We start from the raw sequence: 18,482 nt of genomic DNA, 5'->3' as shown, positions 1-18,482 counted from the left end.
TTACCTCTGAATTACTCAAATTCAGTAAGAGTTGAGTGTGAGTACATTGTGGCAGCCCTTTCTGACATCTTGGTGTGCGATGCTTCCTGCATTCTTGCTAGACATCTTATGATGCTCCCAGAGCTTGCCAGTGGATCTGCCAGCACTGTGAGGAATAGCCACAGTATGTATAATCATGCTTGTTCCAGTGAAGACAGCTTACTGTGTCTGAAACACTGCCATGTACTGTTTTCACCCTGTGGCTTTATATTTGTCACTGGAAAGCCATTAAGTAGCCCTGTGGTAATACAGTGCTAGCAATGTGTCAGCGTTCTGTTAAGTTTTGCTATAGAAGAGTTGATATAGATGTTGTGTTTTCAGTCCATTTGCCTTTTAAGAAATATAATTGTGTTACTGCTAATAAGCACTGTAATAGTTTTAGATGGTTCTGTGCTACATCATTGGTTTGGTTTGTGTCTCTTTCTGAGCAATAGCCGTAGTTGAAATAAGAGTTACTGCATGAATACATTTGTTAATTCACAGATCACATAGAATACATCCAGTGATGATAACTGATCATTAGTGAATGGGGAAAATAGACATAGATTTGAAGTGATCAGGTCAAAGTCATAGAGTGAAACCCAATCTCATAATTTTTATAGCTATCATGCCTGTATATTTGCAGATTACTTCTTAATGCAATTTTTCAATCAGTGTATGCCAACTGAGACTTTCCTGTGGGCATTTTCCAGTTAAGAGACATTTTCGGCAGTTTTGCTCCATCAACCTGGCATGAAGGTCTTGTGCTGAGGTGAGACTGTAACTCCTGATACTTGGAAGTTCCATTTAGAAGAACTGGTGGATACGTACAGCTTCTGAGAGAGTCTTTGAGAAGGTTACAAGCTGAAGTCAGTCTGTGGCATCTATGCCCTGTGACAGAAGAGGTCTGTGGATGGGGCTGCAGCTGACAGAACTGCACAAGCACCTCTTCAGCCTTTGGCAGAACTTCTGAGTTTCTTGGAGAAGCATTTGTGTTTCAAGGAATTCATTCAAGCAAACATGGAGTGTTCTGAAGAGAGAAAAGCATACCTGAGTTTTAAGAAGGGCATCCTGCTTTAAGAAAGTTTTATTGGTTTCTGTCTCAGCAGGATTTAGGAAAAGCAGCTTGAGACCCAACAAACCAAAAAGAACAGCCCACTTCAGAAAACATTGTCTGCTCTAAGATGAACTTCAGGTCAAAAATTTTGTTCTATAGAAAGGAAACGTTGTGAATGTGTATACACATGAATAATACATGCAAACATATGATGTCTGGACTGGCAGTATTGTCCTTCTAAGGTTCATACATAATTTTCTTCTCCTATCCTTATTTGGAAATCTTACTGTTTATGTAGTAATTTCCACAGCATGATGAGACCACTGTTGTAGGAAAATCCGTGTAGTTATTTTGTTTGTTTTAGAGTAATTACTACATCAAGAAACAGTTTTACAGTTTCTAAGAACCACAGTTGGATTTACAGGAGTCACTGATCTTATGAGACAAGATAAGTGTCTCATTTTCATTTCTTCCTTTGGAGTCTTATTGTCTTTGAACAGCTTAATTTAAATTCTATTAACAGAAACACAGTTTTTAAATAAAAATTCTATATGGGGGGCATTTATTTCAAGAGTTTTGAGATTTTATGTATTTCTAAATGTCTCCTTTAATGACTGAATTACAGAGGGCAGCGTGACCTGACTGCGGGTGAGGTGTCTCAATCAGAACTACACTTCATTAGTAAAGGCTTCCTGAAACTGTTGAAAGAAAATTAGTTGCTGCCATTGATCACGTGACCTAAGGATATGAATGTGCTCTTTGAGAAGTGTTCTTGCATGGCTGTCAGGAGGGCACTAGTCAAGTGTCTTAGGTGAGTGTGATTAAAAGAAAGAGGCACATCTAGACTTCGTGAAAAGCATTTGCTATAAGTAATTAGAAAAATCAGAAATAAATTTTCTATCAACAAGTTTAGGTGATTAATATGTATTTTAGAGGTGTGATCTCTTTAAATCTGGTGTAACTGAAATAGGATTTTCTTTTTCTTTTTGAATGTGTTTGAAAAACCAAGTTTGCAAAGTGTTTTTTGATCCCAAGAACTCTGGGGTAGTCAGAAAATTGGTGAAAAGCTCTTCAGATGGTCATTCAGTTCAAGACAAGTTGTATTTAATATATCACTCTTGATGGATGTGTGTGTTTAACCATCACACATGGAGATTCCTTGGGGAATCAATTCCAGTGTTGTATTAGCCTTACCACTAACTTCCCAAAAAGTGAACATGATTCTGCCTTGCTGTAATTGAAACCTTTGATATTTACTATTGTCTTCCACTCATGTGAAGTGCAAATGTTACCTTTTCTCATTCCAGAGCTATAAATGTATCTAAAGACTATCTTCTTGCCAGACTGTTTCTTCCTCAGATTAAAACCAATCTTTTTTAATTGTTTTATCATAAGCCGTACCTTTCTGTACTCCAGTTACCATCACAGCTTCTCTAGACTGCTTAGTGGCACACATTTTTAGGGTAAGACCTGAAAGGTCTTGCCCAAAACTGTGAGACGTACTTCAGCTGAAACAAAGCCAGTGTGAAGTGGAGGGATTAAATCATGCATTGCTTAGACCATGCTCTTTCCCATATCCTCCAGTTTGAAGGAACTCTGGAAGAAGGATTCTCTGGATTCACACACGGAAAACAAAGTCAAGAATCTGAAATTATTTAATGTCGCTTGAAATTGACGGGGAATTGTGTAACTTAGCGTCCTTTTCAGTAGATAACCTGATGTGGAGTGAGTGCCATCTGGAGGTTAGGAAACGTGGAGCTCTATACGCTTTCATGCTGGAAAACAAAATCCCCATGCTTTATAAATGAGATTTCTTACATGAATAGGAGTTTAAGCCTAACAGATACTGGACATCTGCCACTCAGTACAGAGTTTGTGACCCATATCAACACTTGAGGCTGCTCAGTATGTCTCCAAGTAAGGCATGCAAGTGTAATGATTCTCAGTGTTATGCTGTTACCAGTAAGTACATAACCTCTTGAGTGGCCTGTGTAGTTTTGGAAGATAACGCAGGGACAAGGAAAGGTATAATCTTCTCTTTCCTCTGCCTCTTTCAGATGTTTGAAGACAAACCAGTTCCTGGTGCAGTTTTCAGCTCACAGGAGGGAGCAGAAAGCATTTTTGCTGAACAAGATGACTTTTTCAAAAGCAGGTTCCTATTTGGTGTCTCTGAACACAGTTGTCTATCAGAATTCATGTCTGCGTTGACTGGAATCAGTCCACTTGGGCTGATTGCATAATATGGTCTCCTTTTTTTAGGTAGCTTAGCTGTCATCTTGAAAGCCTTAATCCTGCAGTTCTGTCTGTGTTGGGAAAGCCAGGAGGAAAACCGCTTGGTGCTGTGACTTAGTGACTGGGATTTGGCTCTTCTTTCTACAGTGTCTTTTTCCTCCTCTCCTCTCTCCTCTCCTCTCCTCTCCTCTCTCCTCTCCTCTCCTCTCCTCTCCTCTCCTCTCCTCTCCTCTCCTCTCCTCTCCTCTCCTCTCCTCTCCTCTCCTCTCCTCTCCTCTCCTCTCCTCTCCTCTCCTCTCCTCTCCTCTCCTCTCCTCTCCCCTCCCTCTCCCTTTCCCTTTCCTTTTGTTTTTTTGTGTTTTTGTTGTTGTTGTATTTTTTTTTCCAGAAACTCTTTGGGTGCTGACAGTGATGACACTTGTTCATGCCACCACTTGTGCTTTTAAACTGCCTTCTGAGGTCTAATCATAAAAACAAATAGACTTAGTTGCAAAACATAGGTATATACATCTCCATCTCAGTGTGGTGAGAGACTGCCACCTGTTGTGTCAAGGCAATGCTGATGGCTTCTATGTTGATCTCCACAGAGGACTGAGCATGATCCTGCAGAAGCTACATATAGCTCAAAAGGCCATATGTAAGTTATTATCAAAGTTTGCACCTATGTAATGGAGATGCACAGGTGAACAGGCTTCAGGTATTGCATTGATTTAGCTTGATGTTGGTTTCCCTGGGCAACCACAGATTTTAGGAACTCTGAACCTGTTAAATTCGAGGTTGATGATCCTAAAAGTGTCAGACAGGTTGCTGAGCCAACACTCCTTCAGAGCAAAATGTGAAAGCCTGCTTCCTTGTCAATTAGTTCCAAGAGTTAAGGGAATTTGAGAGCAGCATTTCTAAAGAATCAAAAATGAAAACCAGTGTGAAAAAAAATTGTTCTCCTTTCCTCAGCAGGAAGGGATGAAAAAGCACAGAACACATCTCACGTGCCTTAAATTTTATTATTTAGAGCAAGCTTAAACATGCAAATGGCAGAGCTGATGAATCCTTGGCCAATTACATTAAATGCAACACGCTGCTGATTTTATTGCTCTGACTTTCAGAACTGAAATATGTTGTTTGTGTTGGGACTCAGCAGATCTTCATTAATTGTTTATTTTCAGGAGATAAAAATTTAGGAAGTAATTGCCTTTTGGCTGTAATCTTGATCTTTCTGGTGTTAGTGGCAGCCTTACTGTAGGCTGCATGGGAAGATGGATGAGGTCTGTAGTTCCAACCCTCTTTATATGGCCCAGCCACCCAAAATACAATGAGGAATGTCTCCTGTGGCATTGTTGGACAACATCCATCTTTGCTGTTGAAAGAAAATCCATGCTAAAGAGTAGCATTGGTCTCTCTGAGAAAAAGATTGAGGGATTTTTACCTGCTGTGGAATCTGTTGGCTAGAACCATTCAGCTTGCTTTGTTACTGTTATATTTTTACCAAAGTGCTAGGAAGGCTGGAGCTCACCATCAAGTTTCCTCTTTCGTGCACCAGTGCTGAAGAAGTAATCCATGTTTACCAAATCCCTGCCAAGTTCAGTATCCATTCGACTGCCAATAGTCTGGTTGGTTGAGTTGGGAACTTTGCTTGAGAACACAGGCATATAGTTTGGCAGTGGCTTCTGCTCCTTTTTCTTACCCTGGATAAAACAAACACCATTAATAAGTTTTCAGAATTACATCCGTTGCTTGTTACAAAAATACAAGTTACTGAGGTTATTTATAACATCACTTTTGCCTTCAAAGTTAGAGTTTGAATGTACTTAAAAATGTCATACTGAATGTACACGAAAGTGCTGAAGAAGTAAACAGTTGTTTTTTTCCTGTCTTTTGTGGGACTAGGATAACACAGGGAAATGAATAATTTTCAAATGTGTTGCGTAAAATGTCAGCTGAGACAGAAGTTATCCTGGTCTAGAATGGTCATGAAATGGGAGGTATTTTGTTTCATTTTTAGTTAAGTGTCTTGGATTTCAGCATGATGACACGATCTTTTCTCCTAGGAGGCTGGTTCTTCACTTGTCTTTCTAGGGAGTTGCTAATACTGAAACAGATTGAACACGTGTGTGCTGTATTTCTTTGCTGCATAGGTAGCAGATGAAAGGCACTTCAGTTCTCTTTTATTTTTCCTGAAGATTTTAGTCTGATAGCATTTGCCAATTATGCCTAAGTATGCTTCAATTTTAAATACTAGCATAGCTCAAATGGGTGAAAACTAAAAAGAACCTGGATTACAGTTGAATGTTTGTTCAAAGCTTACCATTTGGTCGTAGTCCTTTAGGAAACTCCAGTTCTGGTACCTTGGGGTAGAAGTGAAAAATAGCAGTGTGAAATTGACTGTCTTTAGCTAGAATAGTTAATGTTGGTCATATTTGAATACCTATTTAACTGCTCAATTTGATACTTAGAACCCAGCTCTTATACCTGCAACCTCTTTGCACCAAAACCTGTCTCTTCTGTGGTGAAGCACAGGGGTTTTTTTTATTCCTATAGGAACCTCATACTATGTGAGGAGTGGAGCTTTTTTGCTAAAGGAAGATGAGCCTATCATGTCCACAGTGTATTCCTTGTGCAAATGCAGATGAATAAGCAAAATCCTGAGTCACTCTAGCAAACTTTTGACCCATGACTTGAGCAAGACAAAGATTCTTATTTTCTAAGTAACAGATCCTCTGCTGGCAGAAGTCCCTGGTAGGAATACCCAGAGCTGTATTTGCTGCAGCCAAATGCCCATGGGAGTATTTTGTGCAGATAGGCATCTGTGCTGGGAGTAAACTGAATCAGAAGGCCTCAGTTTTGCTCTTCAGCTTAGTTCTATACCTGGTGTGGGACTGCAGGGCAAGTCCTTTCATTTTCTGTCCTTTGGTTTCCCTGGCCTGAAATTGAGAAAACAAAAGTTCACCTGCTATTATAAAAGTGCAGTGAGGCCAAGAGAGAAAGCAGTTGCCTACAGCTGTATTTGCAGCAGGGCTCAAGGGACACCAGGGTTGACTCTCTGAGCTGGTTACCTGCGTCTATACAGTGCTGCATCTAAGCTCACCGATCTTGTGCTGAATGTACATCCTTCTGAGTTGAGCTTATCTCTACAGAAGAGCCATGTTCCCCGTTGAGCTAGGAGCATTGAATTCCTGTGCTGCACTGCCCCGTCCAGTGCATATACACCCTAAGTGCATGTAAAAGCTAAGTTATGATTGTCGTATTTATCACTATACCTTTTGGTATAACGGCACAGCACAGAGGTCCTAAAATTTTTATCTTACTATGCCAGCCACTATTTGAACATACAGATTTGGGTGTTACTGGATGGTGTTAATTACTGAGAAATGCTTGGCTCTCAGACATTTACCTATATCCATTTTAGGTCAGACCACCAACACATAGCAGGCTTTCCCCACCATCAATTCTGGTAGGGGATACAGAGCTGAAGGGCAGTGCTCTGCAGGCTGTAGCATTTGTAGTCTGCTGGATCCAGCTTTAGGCGTCTGTCCTTCACATTCCCGTCCTACCCTTTTACAAGAGTTTCTGTCTTTGTAGCTAAGATTGCAGAGCAGAACATGCATCAGCTGAACAATCTGTTACCTTACTTACCCATGAAAATGAGTTTGCACCACTGTTCCTGACTGTGAACCCCAGGGGGCAGGTACAGTCTCTTCTGCTGCCTTAGCTAGGGAACAGGTATGGAATGTGCTGGGCCCATTGGACAAGAGTCTGAATGCACAGCTGGAGGAGAGTAACATTGCCACCATGGCCCTGGCTTTGCAAGAGTCCTGGCTCAGCCTTTCCCTCAGGTAAAGGGAGCCAGACAGGATTTCAAATGCATCTCTGGGGGAATCAGAGCTGTTATTTGCACCTCCTCCAGAAGGCTGAGGAGGATGAGGGTTTTCAGATGGTTTCTTTTTCCATTCTAAAAAATCCTGAGAGTGATGTTCTTTTTCCTTCCTTTCCCTTAATTTGTCTAGTGCACAGTGGGAGCTGCAACTGATTTTGTTTTTACAAAGGATATTCTTCTAACAGGCATGTTCATGCTGTGTACTGAAGTACGAGCATAAACACTCAAGATATGTGGCAGAGACAGGATCTTAATTTTGGGTTCCTTAAGGTCACTGTATACACAGTTAAAGCTTAGTTTGTATGTGTGTAGTTCAGTCTACTCAAACACTGTAACAATGGGGCATGGCCAGTAGATTTACAGATTGGGAATACAAAATCATATTTTGGCAGAACACTCTGTTCAACTCCCATTCAGCCATTTCCAAGAATATGAGAAGACATGATAGTATCAGTGTGTCTGCAATAAATTATAAAGGTTGGCACATTTAAATCTTCATTCTGGAAATTTCTATAAAGCTAAAAGATACTTAGCATGCAATTTTTTGCATCCCTTTCAGCTTAAGCCCAGCATGCCAGGAGATACTAGATTTTGTCCAGAGAAGACAAACAGAGATAATAGGGTCTGATCCAAAGTCCCTGCAGAAGAAAATTTTCTTTCATAGTATAGGCTTGGGATCAAGCCCCAAGCCTGTCAGCGAGAATCAGTACCAATGTCAAGATGAGTAGAAGAGGCATGAACTGGAGCAAGTGACTTACCAAATCTTTCTTCCTCTCTGTTCAGCCTCCACAGACTCTCTCCAGATCTTATCCTGTTGAACCTGGTCTTGCTGCAGTGCCGACTGCTCATCTGCCCAAGCCTGAGTATCTGGTTGTGCAACAACAGATCTTCTGGGCTGTGTGCTGCCAAGAGACACAGATGGAGCTAAGGCTGGTTGCCCCAGAGATGTGGTTGCTGGTTGCCGAGACCTAACCAAGATATTTCTTCTGAATCCAGAACCCTTTCCCAACTTGTCCATTTTGGGACTCACTGTATCCCAGTATCATCAGGTATATTGTGAGTGTTACGAATGTTAAACCTATTTTTACACTTTTAAAGCTTCATCTCTCCTAAGTTTTCTTTTAGCTGCTGATTTGGAGTGCTTTCAGAAAACAAAGGTGCACAGCAGCACTAACAGGCAGTGCTCAGTGCTGTTTTACTTCCCTCTTATTTAATGCTCATTTCCTACTGCTTTATGTTGCTTTGTTGCTTGCTGAGGGAGTTCTCATGGTAACTGCAATTTTGTAGGAAACGGCTGTTACTGAAAGCCATCAGATATCCAGCTGTACTCAGCAAACTCCCACTTTAAGAGGGGATTACTGCTGCTGGCAGCTGAGACCACATTCTATTCAAATTCCTCAGAACAATGAAGTCTGGCTTAGTAGCAAAGGGTGCTGTGGAGATTGCTGCTGAGTATGTGAGGAGGACTTTTGTTGTTATGTAGCAGAAGCAAAACCTGAAAGCTGGAAGCAAGTCTGACTTGTGAATATTCATCAGAATGGGAGCAGAGACCCAGTGGGACAGCTGCTGGGGCCTTGAAATAGATTTTGGGCAGAGCTCGTTTGTTTAAAATATTTCAATGAATCTGTGCTGAAAGCTTCTTATTTACAGATTAAAAAAAAAAGGGCAGCCAGAGATCACCAAAAGTCCCTTTTAAGTATTTAGAGATTTCTGCAGAAGGTATTAAGCAACTATAAGTAGTTTTTAAGTAACTATTAACATTATACAGGGTTATTAGCATGCAAAGTGAGAATTTTCAAAACAGTGTCCAAAATCTCAGTGTTTGTCTTTACAGTCAGCCTGTTAGGTTTCTGTGGTATGAAGTCACTTCCTCAAGTATGTGTGACCTTGCAGGAAAATGGAGTATTTTAAGTATAAATTTCCTCTGAAATTCTTGACTGACTTGTTTTGAGTAGTGTGGATTAGCTCCAGATGAATTCTAGCCTCTTGCTTCATCTTCCTGGTAAATGCTAATGAAGTTTGAATCTACTTTTTCAGGGGATTTTGGCAAATTTATTTGCTTTCAGTGTTAGGAAATGCATGCTGAATTTAGCAAATAATTGCTTTTAAAATAGTTGCAACTGTACAACCCAAACACTTCATGCATGAAATACTTCTATATTTGGAAAAATTATTCTGACTTGAAGATTGCAGTAACATAAGAAGAGGTAAACTCCACCTCAAACCATAATTTTTGCTTTGGGTTTTAATGAAATTTTAGTAGACTTTTTGTTTATTTGCTCATTTTTCTGAGACAATTGAAACCTAAATAGTGTTGTTCATCTGTTTCAACCCCCCCAAAAAAACAAAGTCTTGTATTCACACAGCATTATCCTGAATTGAAGAAACGAAATGTTTGCCAACCTAACCTGATGGTTGTCTCTGTTCCTCTTGCGGAATCTGCTTATTCTGCTGCATTTGTTCCAGGGTCCAGTCCAAGTTGGAATGTGTGCAGCTGGTTGGAGAATGGGGTTTTAGAAGCATGTAGCTGCTTTAAAAGGAAGCTGAGGCACATTTGGAAGACCCAGTGCATTAATCAGTGCGAATAGGATTTTTAGCTCCTTATCGGATCAGGGAAGGATCTTGATGAGAAATCTGTTCCTATGCATGGAATGCTTTTTATTTCTTGTTTACAAAGTTCTGGTGTTATTTCAATTCTAATCTTTCCTTGAAGTCAATTTCTTCAAATTAAACATAATAATAAAGATGGTTATTGAGCTGAGTACATAGCCTCCAAATGACTACTTGTAGCCACTGAATAAACTGGACCAGAAAGATTACAAGCAGGTATACCTACGACAATGAGTGGTGTCTGCAAAGATGCAGGAGCTTTAACTACCATAGTTTTGATGCAGGTGTAGGGCTACAAAATGTCTTTCAAAACATCTTACTGAAAGTGAATTCTTAGGTTACAGAGAGCTCTGTTGGCCTGAGACTCCACAACCTCAGAAAAGAAGAAAGTCTTAACTGTTTAGGATATCTGTAGGCTTAAACCAAAAATAAGCTATGAATCGACATGGAGGCATTGGACACTTCATGACGTTCAAGCGATTTCTCTGAAAACAATAGATGGGAATGGGATCATGGCTGTTTAAATAAATTGGAGTTTAAAAAAATATGTATTAATATGACTTTAAAATGTATCTGCTGTTTCCAGAAATTGGTCACTAAAAGATGGTAATTTAAAAATTATCCTATTTTCTGTTGGGACTAGAAGACATCAGAATGTGGTTGTGCACCATTAAAGAGCATCCAGGTGATTGCAAGGTTGACATTTCTGGGTGCTACTATAGATTCCTTACTGGATCTACTGTTAGCCCATTTAGGCCATTTACTAGAGTAGCAGCTTGACAGAACTGCTGAAGAGACTGAACTGTTTCCTCTTGTATTACCATCTGCCAGTTTAACATTTTATTTGTTCATTATTACAATGTGGGGCATTTAAGCAGGGAGTTCATTTGGATTGGTACACCTGATCTACTGCATACTTCTTTTCATCCTGCAGTACAAGAGGTTGATGTTCACTATGGCTTTGTGCCACATGTTTCTATGTAAATTGATTATACCATCTTATTTTTTCTGGTTAGTGACATGAAACTTCAAAAAAAATTATGAGTGTCACTGTAGGAGGTGGTGCCTTTGCTTAGGAGTTCATTTAGGGATTAGTTTATCTGACAAGCAGAGTTGGTGCCCGTCATTCTGAGGAAGAACTTGACTGAGGTTCATCTTTTGTTTTTTCCAGACAAGTGATGATACGCACTACAAATTCATCTGTGAAAAATATGTTACTTACTTACCTCTGTCAAAGGAAAAGATGTCTGGAGAGGCTTTTTATGGAGGAAAAGGTTCAGGTGTTTAGACAAAACATTTTTGTTTGACCACAAGAGGGTATTGCAGTATAAGTTATGTAAGACTTCAGCTAATGTTTGTCTTTGTATGCACTGCCTTATTTTTAAAATACACAGTAGTTAAGAAAATCTGAATTTTTATGCCAGTATTTGACATCCTTGTCCAGAGGCAATTTCTGAGCTGCTCATTCTAAATTTTGGTTTGGTTTTATAGTAACAAGTTTCTAGAAGCTCAGGAAGTTCTCATAGATTTCAGGGAATTCAGAGGCTTATTCTAAACCACTGTAAAACTTAATGGAAATTGCTTGGCTAAATGCAAGAACGTATCAGTTACAGAAGAGAAATAATAACATGAGATGAATGTGTTGCTGCTTTGGTTGGAAGTGCTTGTTGGTCCATGATGGGTGCTGTCAAAGTCACTGAGACTCTGATCTGATTTTCCCCTGTGGTTCTAATTGCAGGATAAGATCTGAAATCTTTCTTAGCTTATTTGTGCTTCCCAGATTTCTCCTTTACATCCAAGTCTTCTACAGTTGGTTTGCACTGTTTTCATAAGTCAGTACTGTGTTGGGATACTTGCCTACAAAAGTTATCTTCTAAACTTGTGTTACCAAATGTTTGTCATGTTCTGTACAGTTAAGACCATGGAAGAGGGAGCTAGAAGGATGTCTGGATTCTACCTCTTCTAGGTCTGCTGCTGAATTTAGGAGAAGATGCATGGTACACCTAGCTGTCTCTCAACTAGCCAACCTGTAAAAGAAGAAGGATCACAGCCATTTCACATTATATGTGAAGTGCAGATTAGTGATTTGGTGGACAACAAAGCAATTTTCATGTAAGAAATTTTGTGTATGTGAGATACTGCAGAGATATAAGAAACACGCACATTTGGAAACTGTATATATTGTGTGAATATGAGGCAGGAGCAAAATTGTCAGCTGGCAGAGAGGGCATCTCCCTGGAGACCTCAGCTTTTCAGAGCTGATCACCATTCAGAAGATCTCTGCCACTTCATATATAGTATGGAGACCCCCATTTAATTTTCCAGTATGAACAGTATTGCCTGCCCCAAACAGTGACATTCACATTGTCACCGTCATCTTCCTCAAATCAATAAAAGGTCAGTCAAGTCACTTAAGACTGCAGGCTGGAAGATGGGCCATGTTGACGGCTAGTGGAGCAGTGTGTTAGGTGATTGGTCAGAGGATGCTGAGCACCCAGCAGAGATGTGGTAGATGGCAGAGCAGAACTGTGCTGCCTTCTCACTGGCCCTAGCCTTTAATCACCAAGGGCCCTAGAAAGCTTGGAGGTGACAAATCCTGCTGACAAGCTGTGTCTTGGTATGTCAGGAGCAGAGTGCTTGGGTTGTTGTACGGAATCAAACCAAAAACAAACCCTGCAAACTACCACTTTGGAGTAAAACTCCTGTAAACAATTATGTAGCTGCTCATTTAAGGGCATCATGTGTGAAGTTTTGCCATAGCTTTCAAAAAAAACAGATACAAACTTCTTTCTTGTCTTGATGGAGTTGTGCAGAGAGAGCCTGGGAAGTTAAGCGTCTGTTGCGTCGGCAGCATACAAATGCCACTGGGGGAATGTCTGCTTGCAGTGACACAGAGTCTGACACTTTGAAATAAAATCAAGGCTGTAATGCAAATTGTAAAAAACCTGTTATATTTTTTTTCCATCCTGTTAAAAATTATAGTGTCACAGAATACATTAGGCACTGACAGGCAGTTTGCTTTATTTGAAACAGAAATGATTTATTTGAAAAAATACTATTTTCTTGAAAAAATATTAAATAGCAGCTATTTCATAGACTCTCCAGGCCTGTTACGTTAGAGTCTTCTGCTTAAACCTGCCACCTGAACAAGGTGAGGGAATTTCAGGGAGGGAATGCTGCAGGGCTGATGTGTGAGTGGGGATGTTTGAGGAGGAAGAACTATGAGTACAGGAAGGTGTGGCTCACTGGCTGAGGAATGTTTTAAGTTGATATTTCACATAATGTCAGTCTTAGAGGCTAGATCCTGTCAGAAGTGCAGTATTGCATGAACAATCAAGGTTGTCTTCATTAGTCAGTTGATAAGTCACATCCTCACCACAGCAGGGAGCTCCGGTAGCTGCATAGTGGAGCTTGGCTTTATTCTGTTTATCCTCTCTGTTCCCTTGAGCAGTTCCTTAGCAGGTCGAAGAGAAATTCAGTGTATAAAGTGATGAAGTCCTTGTGAAAGGGCTGTGCTTCATGCTGCTTGAGTACCTGGGGCAACAATTTGACCTCTGAAGTCTGGTGTAGCCCTGCTTTTCCATGCTTCTGCTATATACATCTGTTAATAGTATCAGTTTATGATCAGTTTGTAACAGTGGAGGAGAAGATGCTTCACGAATACTACAAAGATACAAGTTTCTCTCTCTGCTACCTGGGGCACTATAGTACATACAGACGTATTTTATCATGTGAATTGCAATAGTATATCACTATATCTTTCAATGCTCAAGATGCTATTCAGTTATTTTTTTGATTCTTCTGTGCCTGCACTTTAATACACTAAACGTTTCATTTACCATCTGCTCACCATATTCAAAGGACATTAACTTCTGTTTTGATGTGAACTACCAAAAATTCTCTGCTGCAATGTAGGCAAAGTTTTCAAACTGTGGTACCTAAAATTTGTTTTAAGTTGTGTCTTTAGCTATTAAATGAAAGGGGCCTGTTGTTCTTTCAGATGTTCTTAACCTTTGCAAGTTCTGTTGGTTGAGAATTGAGCTATTTCCTTTTAGCTTTTTTCAAGATAACTGTCAGAGTCTAAAATTGAGAATCCTTGTCTGAACATGCCAATCACAGGCTTTCTCTGTTTTTTAGCAAAGCTTTTAGCATCTTCATTGCAGCTATTAGTGTAGGTTTCCATCTTAACTGTAGAAGCTAGTGTTAAGTCACACTTCATTCTGGTGTTTGTCCAACTCTGACTGTTGGGAATCAGAAGGAAGTTCTTCCTAAAGGCAGGATGTTCCTGTAATTGTGTGCAGGGGAGGTTGTGCATAGTCTTTTTTTTCTTTTTTTTTGACACACTAAAATGTAGTGGCAATTTTCTTGAACTCATAGGAGAATTCAGACCTGAAGGGACCTCAGGAGATCTCTAGCCCAATTTGATCCTCAGAGCAGGATTAGCTATAAAATCAGACCAGCTGCTCAGGGCTGCATGCTATTGGTCTTGAAAGCTGCAGAGCCTTTTGGGATAATGTGTTTTGCCACTTGGCTCTCCTCATTATGAAGTTTTGCCTTATATAGAGTCAGAACCTCTCTTGTTTCTGCTTGTGCCTGTTACTTCATTCTCCCACCAGGCACTGCTGCAAGCAGGCTGGGTTTTTTTTTCCAGTAACCCCCTTGCAGGTACTGGGAGACTGCTCTTGGGTCTCCCCGTGGCATTCTCTGCTCCATGCTGACCAGGATTTGATCACCAGTCACATTACCTGTGTTACCTAGATCTGTCAGATCTTTGCCTAACTCACTGCATTCTTTGTCCCTGCCTGATTTGACCATGTACACTGCTTGTGTCCAGCAGGACAGATACTACATGAGACATATAAAGAAAAGTAACAGAGTATCAGGAATGTGCAGTCTTGTTTTGCCATTCTTTTCTTGGATCACCTGCACTGTTCTGTAGTTCAGTTCAGCCTTATTCCTTCTATGGTTGTAGAGAGAATCTTTGTTCTGCTGTGGGAACTGGAAACTTTTGCTCCCTGAAGAAATGGACAGCCAGAACAATGAAATCTTCTGGATGTGTTTGGAGCTTTGTATTTTTAGCTCAGTTGTGCAACAGTTCACATGCAAATACTCCAACAGTAAGGAAAAACTGAAAGGAAAACAGCTGTGTCCCTACACCTTAGGGCCAGAGCAGCCAAAGAGACTTGGAACAGCTTTCAGACCAGACTGTCATTGTACCAGATCCTTCATTAAAGATCCTGTTACACTTTAATGAAGGGAATGGGAACTTGGCTCTTAGCATGGGCTTCTCCAGTTTTCAGGACAGGTCCCAGGTTTTAGGAAACCTTTTGCTTAGGTTACTACTTAAGAAAGCTTACAAAGCAGTGGACAGCTATGCAATTAAAAATACAGTTGCAGAATTAGGATAAAATCCTACTTTCTTACTACTGACTACATAAGGAGAAAAAGGCAAGGCCTTATCCTACTTTTTGTGTGAAATATCTACATAATGTACACATGCGCAGTATAAGGATTCTATATCTCTCTTTAAAAATCCAGCTTTGATCCCAGTGCTGACATAAGTGCACCTCCCAGCCTCTTCCACACAGAGAACGTAAAACCACTTTTCAGCAAAACTGAGATTGTGTAAAATAGTTGACCTGTTCAACCTGCAAGAGTTCATCATGAATTATAATGAGATCAGTGAATCTTTGCTGAATGCAAAGCAGGGTTTTCAAAATGCTTCCAGGATCTGGAGTCCCGGGATAGAGAACAGAGTAAAGCCAGCAGCATGACAGTATGGAGAACCCTATCAGGTGAGGTCTCCTACAGCTTCCAGCATTCCTGCGGCTTAACAGCAGGAACCTCAAAGCTCTGGGGTATTGGGGTACTGTGTCCTTGGTTTCTGGGCAAACTACTCATATTTTTTTTTAAAAAGTGGAATAGATAACAAGCAAAATAGGGATATTCATGTGTGTTTCTTCATTCTTGATGATCTGCTGCAGCATTCCATGTCACTGGCAGTTTAAACCGTAAAAAGAACATTCTGCAAATATTGGTTCTTGTCTGCCGTGAACGCTAAGGATCCTTTAAATGTATTCTAAATTGTTTAAGATTGACTAACGTATGCAAAATTGGTCGCATCAGGTGAGTTAGTCGCACATAGAGGCAACTAGAAAGTCCTAGGGTACTTGAGAAATCCATGCATAGCAAAACTTAAGGAGACCTATGTCCTTCTATGACAGCAGGAGAGAAAGGTGGGAAATCTGGCCGTTGGATTGGCCTGGATGACTATGAGTGCGTCAGTATTCACATCTGATGTCTGGTTAAGAGTGTTTTACAAGCAAATCTCCTGGTCATCTCCACTTACTGTGTTTTGGATGGGGTGGTCTTGGAGCATGTCAACTCTGTGGGCCCCTGGGTTGCTGCTGGAAGAGAAGGCAAGCTGCACCCACTCTCCAGCTGCTCATGGGTGAAATGCTATGGTCCAGGAAAGAGCAGGCAGCTTCTAGCTTGCAGAGTGTGTTAAATGTCCTTGTGAGTATTTAACAACAGTTGGTTTCACTCCACAGATACACATGGCCTGCTACTGCAGACATTCCCTAGACCTTCGTTATCTATAAGGTCATTGGAGACACCCTTATGGAGCCCTACATGCAGATGTTCAAAATGAGATTTCTTGATATGAATGAAATGTAGAGCTACACCTACACTAGGAAAATAGCGCCAGGCCTGCTCTCTGGATGAGAGTCAGAAACATTCCACGCCTTAGTAGAAGAAATTTACTATTGATTGCCTTATATTGCATGATATTTTATGTTACTTATTTGCTGTTTTAAAAAGGACTTACCCAGGAGTAAAAGGAGAAGTTGGGTGGAGGACTTTGTAGAAAAATAACTTAAATTTCCAGTCTTGTGTTAGAGGAACATATATATGGTTTTGTCTACTCGATATGGTTTATATTCCTAATTCCAGCCATTCTTTCATAAGATTGTTTTCTTATATACTTGAACCTGGCAATTGGAGGATTAAGGATGTGTCTGGACTGGCTTTTTTGCAAGTCTGATTATGATAATCACCTATGCCATTAGCATAAAATAAAAAGCAGAACCTTTCTTATAAGTGTAGTTCTAGTAGGAGACCAGTTCACAGGAACCAAAGTTTTGCTGGTGAATGAGAATATCCATTCTGGAAATAGCCTGCACCAGCTCCAGAGTTAAAATGGTGCCCTACTCTTGCAAAAGGCTAATTTAGGGATTTTGCAAAAAGCATCTCTGTGTTGTACCTGTTTGCTCTTTGCTCTTTGCCCATTTCCATTCCTCCAGGGTCAAATTAACTTACGGTGATGTGAATATTCACCTAGGCTGCATACTGAACTTTCACAAACCTACAATTTTGCAAGAGGACTAGAAAACATCAACAATCAAAGCAGACTTTTCAAATTGCTTCTCCTTGTTAAAGCCTTTATCACAGAATACAGGTTAAAGTACCATTTTTTACCTAAAAAAAAAAAAGGAAAAGAAAGTTTATCTTGCTTTTCTACATACCTTTGTTTCTGGTGAGCATTCAAATTCATTTCATTAGAATAAGGACTTCTCAGAACTGTGGTGTGTAATGGCTGCTTTACTTTATACTTTCTGTTTTATAGGCTCCACTGTCGGTACTGTTGTTAGATGGGAGAAGTAAATAGACTGTGAGAAAAAGATCTCACCATAGCAACCCTCAGCTTCTGTTTACAGTTCAAGTAAACGGCTGTGCAGCAAACGTTTCTGTCCTGAGGAACTTTCTAAACCAGTACACTAGTTGGTTTAATAAGAAAAGGATTAATGCAGTATGCAGAAGACAAATTTGCACTCTAGATTTAAATGGTGAATAACTTAATTTTCTAGAAGCTGCCAGCAAATAACACATCACAGCCACTCCATAGGGAGAGGGTATTTTCTTACTTATGTATTATACAAGCAAGTACATGACAGTTCAGAGGGAGAGGTTCATGTAAGCACTCGTCAGAATGTGAGTTCTCCATTAAAATCAATATTAAAGCTCCCTTTGTTCAATGGCAGCAACTCTCTGTGTGTTTTGAAAACTAAACCTTTTGGTTTGTCTTTTGATTAAAGAAGAAACTTTTGCTCAAGCAAAACTTCTATTGACTAAGCTGGGCATTTTGCTCCAGAAAAACTAGTACAGTAAGTTAGATGCCTCTGAAAATCCTGGCTGCAGCAGGGTTTAGACCTTTAAAGGATATGGCAGGAAAGGACATTCTTTCCTGTCTGCAACTGGTACTAGGACAATGTTTCTAGCAGTGCTCTGGATTTGCTCTGTCTTGGTTTGTGGTTTGGGTTTTGTTTGTTGTTTTTTTTTTTAAATAATTAAATTGGCAAGATTTTATTGCAAAGTGCAAGTATTCTTCTGTATTCCTTAGGGACTTCACCCATGCATGTTGGTCTTTCTTCTGGCTTGCCTTTATGATTGGCTGGCAGCACGGAAGCACGGTCAGGGGAAGGGGTAGTCTGAGATGGAGTCACCGTTTTGGAGGATCTTGTATCTGGTGAGGCCTTTGTGGGTTTTGACGTGGAAAGTGGCTGGAGAAGCTGATTAGGAGGCAGATATATAGTGATAAAGTTATTACCCCACTCTATTCAGTGCTTGTGAGGCCACCCCTGGAATACTGTGTTCGGTTTTGGTCCCAGTATTTAAAGGGTGGTTGTGAAGAAG

The 18,482-nt window shown here is 40.3% G+C and overlaps 1 protein-coding gene across 4 annotated transcripts; it reads right to left on the bottom strand.

The window, feature by feature from the left end:
• Positions 1-249: 249 nt before the first annotated feature.
• Positions 250-17,459, bottom strand: CUNH2orf50 (chromosome unknown C2orf50 homolog). Of its 4 annotated transcripts, XM_061460818.1 has the most exons (5): positions 17,315-17,459; positions 7,937-8,080; positions 5,610-5,649; positions 4,818-4,989; positions 4,294-4,703 (listed from the first exon to the last, which is right to left on the bottom strand). In XM_061460818.1, the coding sequence occupies exons 1-5, from the start codon at positions 17,341-17,343 to the stop codon at positions 4,453-4,455; spliced, it is 636 nt and encodes a 211-aa protein (XP_061316802.1). In that variant the 5' UTR covers positions 17,344-17,459; the 3' UTR covers positions 4,294-4,452. The 4 variants fall into 4 exon arrangements, 3 of the variants coding, with proteins under 3 accessions (XP_061316802.1, XP_061316801.1, XP_061316803.1); XR_009744629.1 differs by lacking the exons at positions 4,294-4,703; positions 17,315-17,459 and adding an exon at positions 250-1,048 and having other exon boundaries at positions 4,731-4,989; positions 7,937-8,643; XM_061460817.1 differs by lacking the exon at positions 17,315-17,459 and having other exon boundaries at positions 7,937-8,631.
• Positions 17,460-18,482: the final 1,023 nt, after the last annotated feature.

The sequence above is a fragment of the Pezoporus flaviventris genome, unplaced genomic scaffold (genome assembly GCF_033815535.1).
Source record: "Pezoporus flaviventris isolate CSIRO_AGI_PZ_B2104156 unplaced genomic scaffold, CSIRO_AGI_Pfla_v1 ptg000031l, whole genome shotgun sequence".
In the NCBI taxonomy this organism is placed as follows: Eukaryota; Metazoa; Chordata; class Aves; order Psittaciformes; family Psittacidae; genus Pezoporus; species Pezoporus flaviventris.
This window is presented reverse-complemented; position numbering and strand designations above follow the sequence as displayed.

Coding starts and splice junctions, on each gene's coding strand:
- CUNH2orf50 (XM_061460817.1), bottom strand. CDS start 8,196: ATGGACAAGTTGGGAAAGGGTTCTGGATTCAGAAGAAATATCTTGGTT. Junction 5,650..7,936: donor CAGAGAGGAAGAAAGATTTG/GTAAGTCACTTG, acceptor TTCTACCCCAAG/GTACCAGAACTGGAGTTTCC. Junction 4,704..4,817: donor ACGAAAGAGGAAACTTGATG/GTGAGCTCCAGC, acceptor TCTTTTTCTCAG/AGAGACCAATGCTACTCTTT.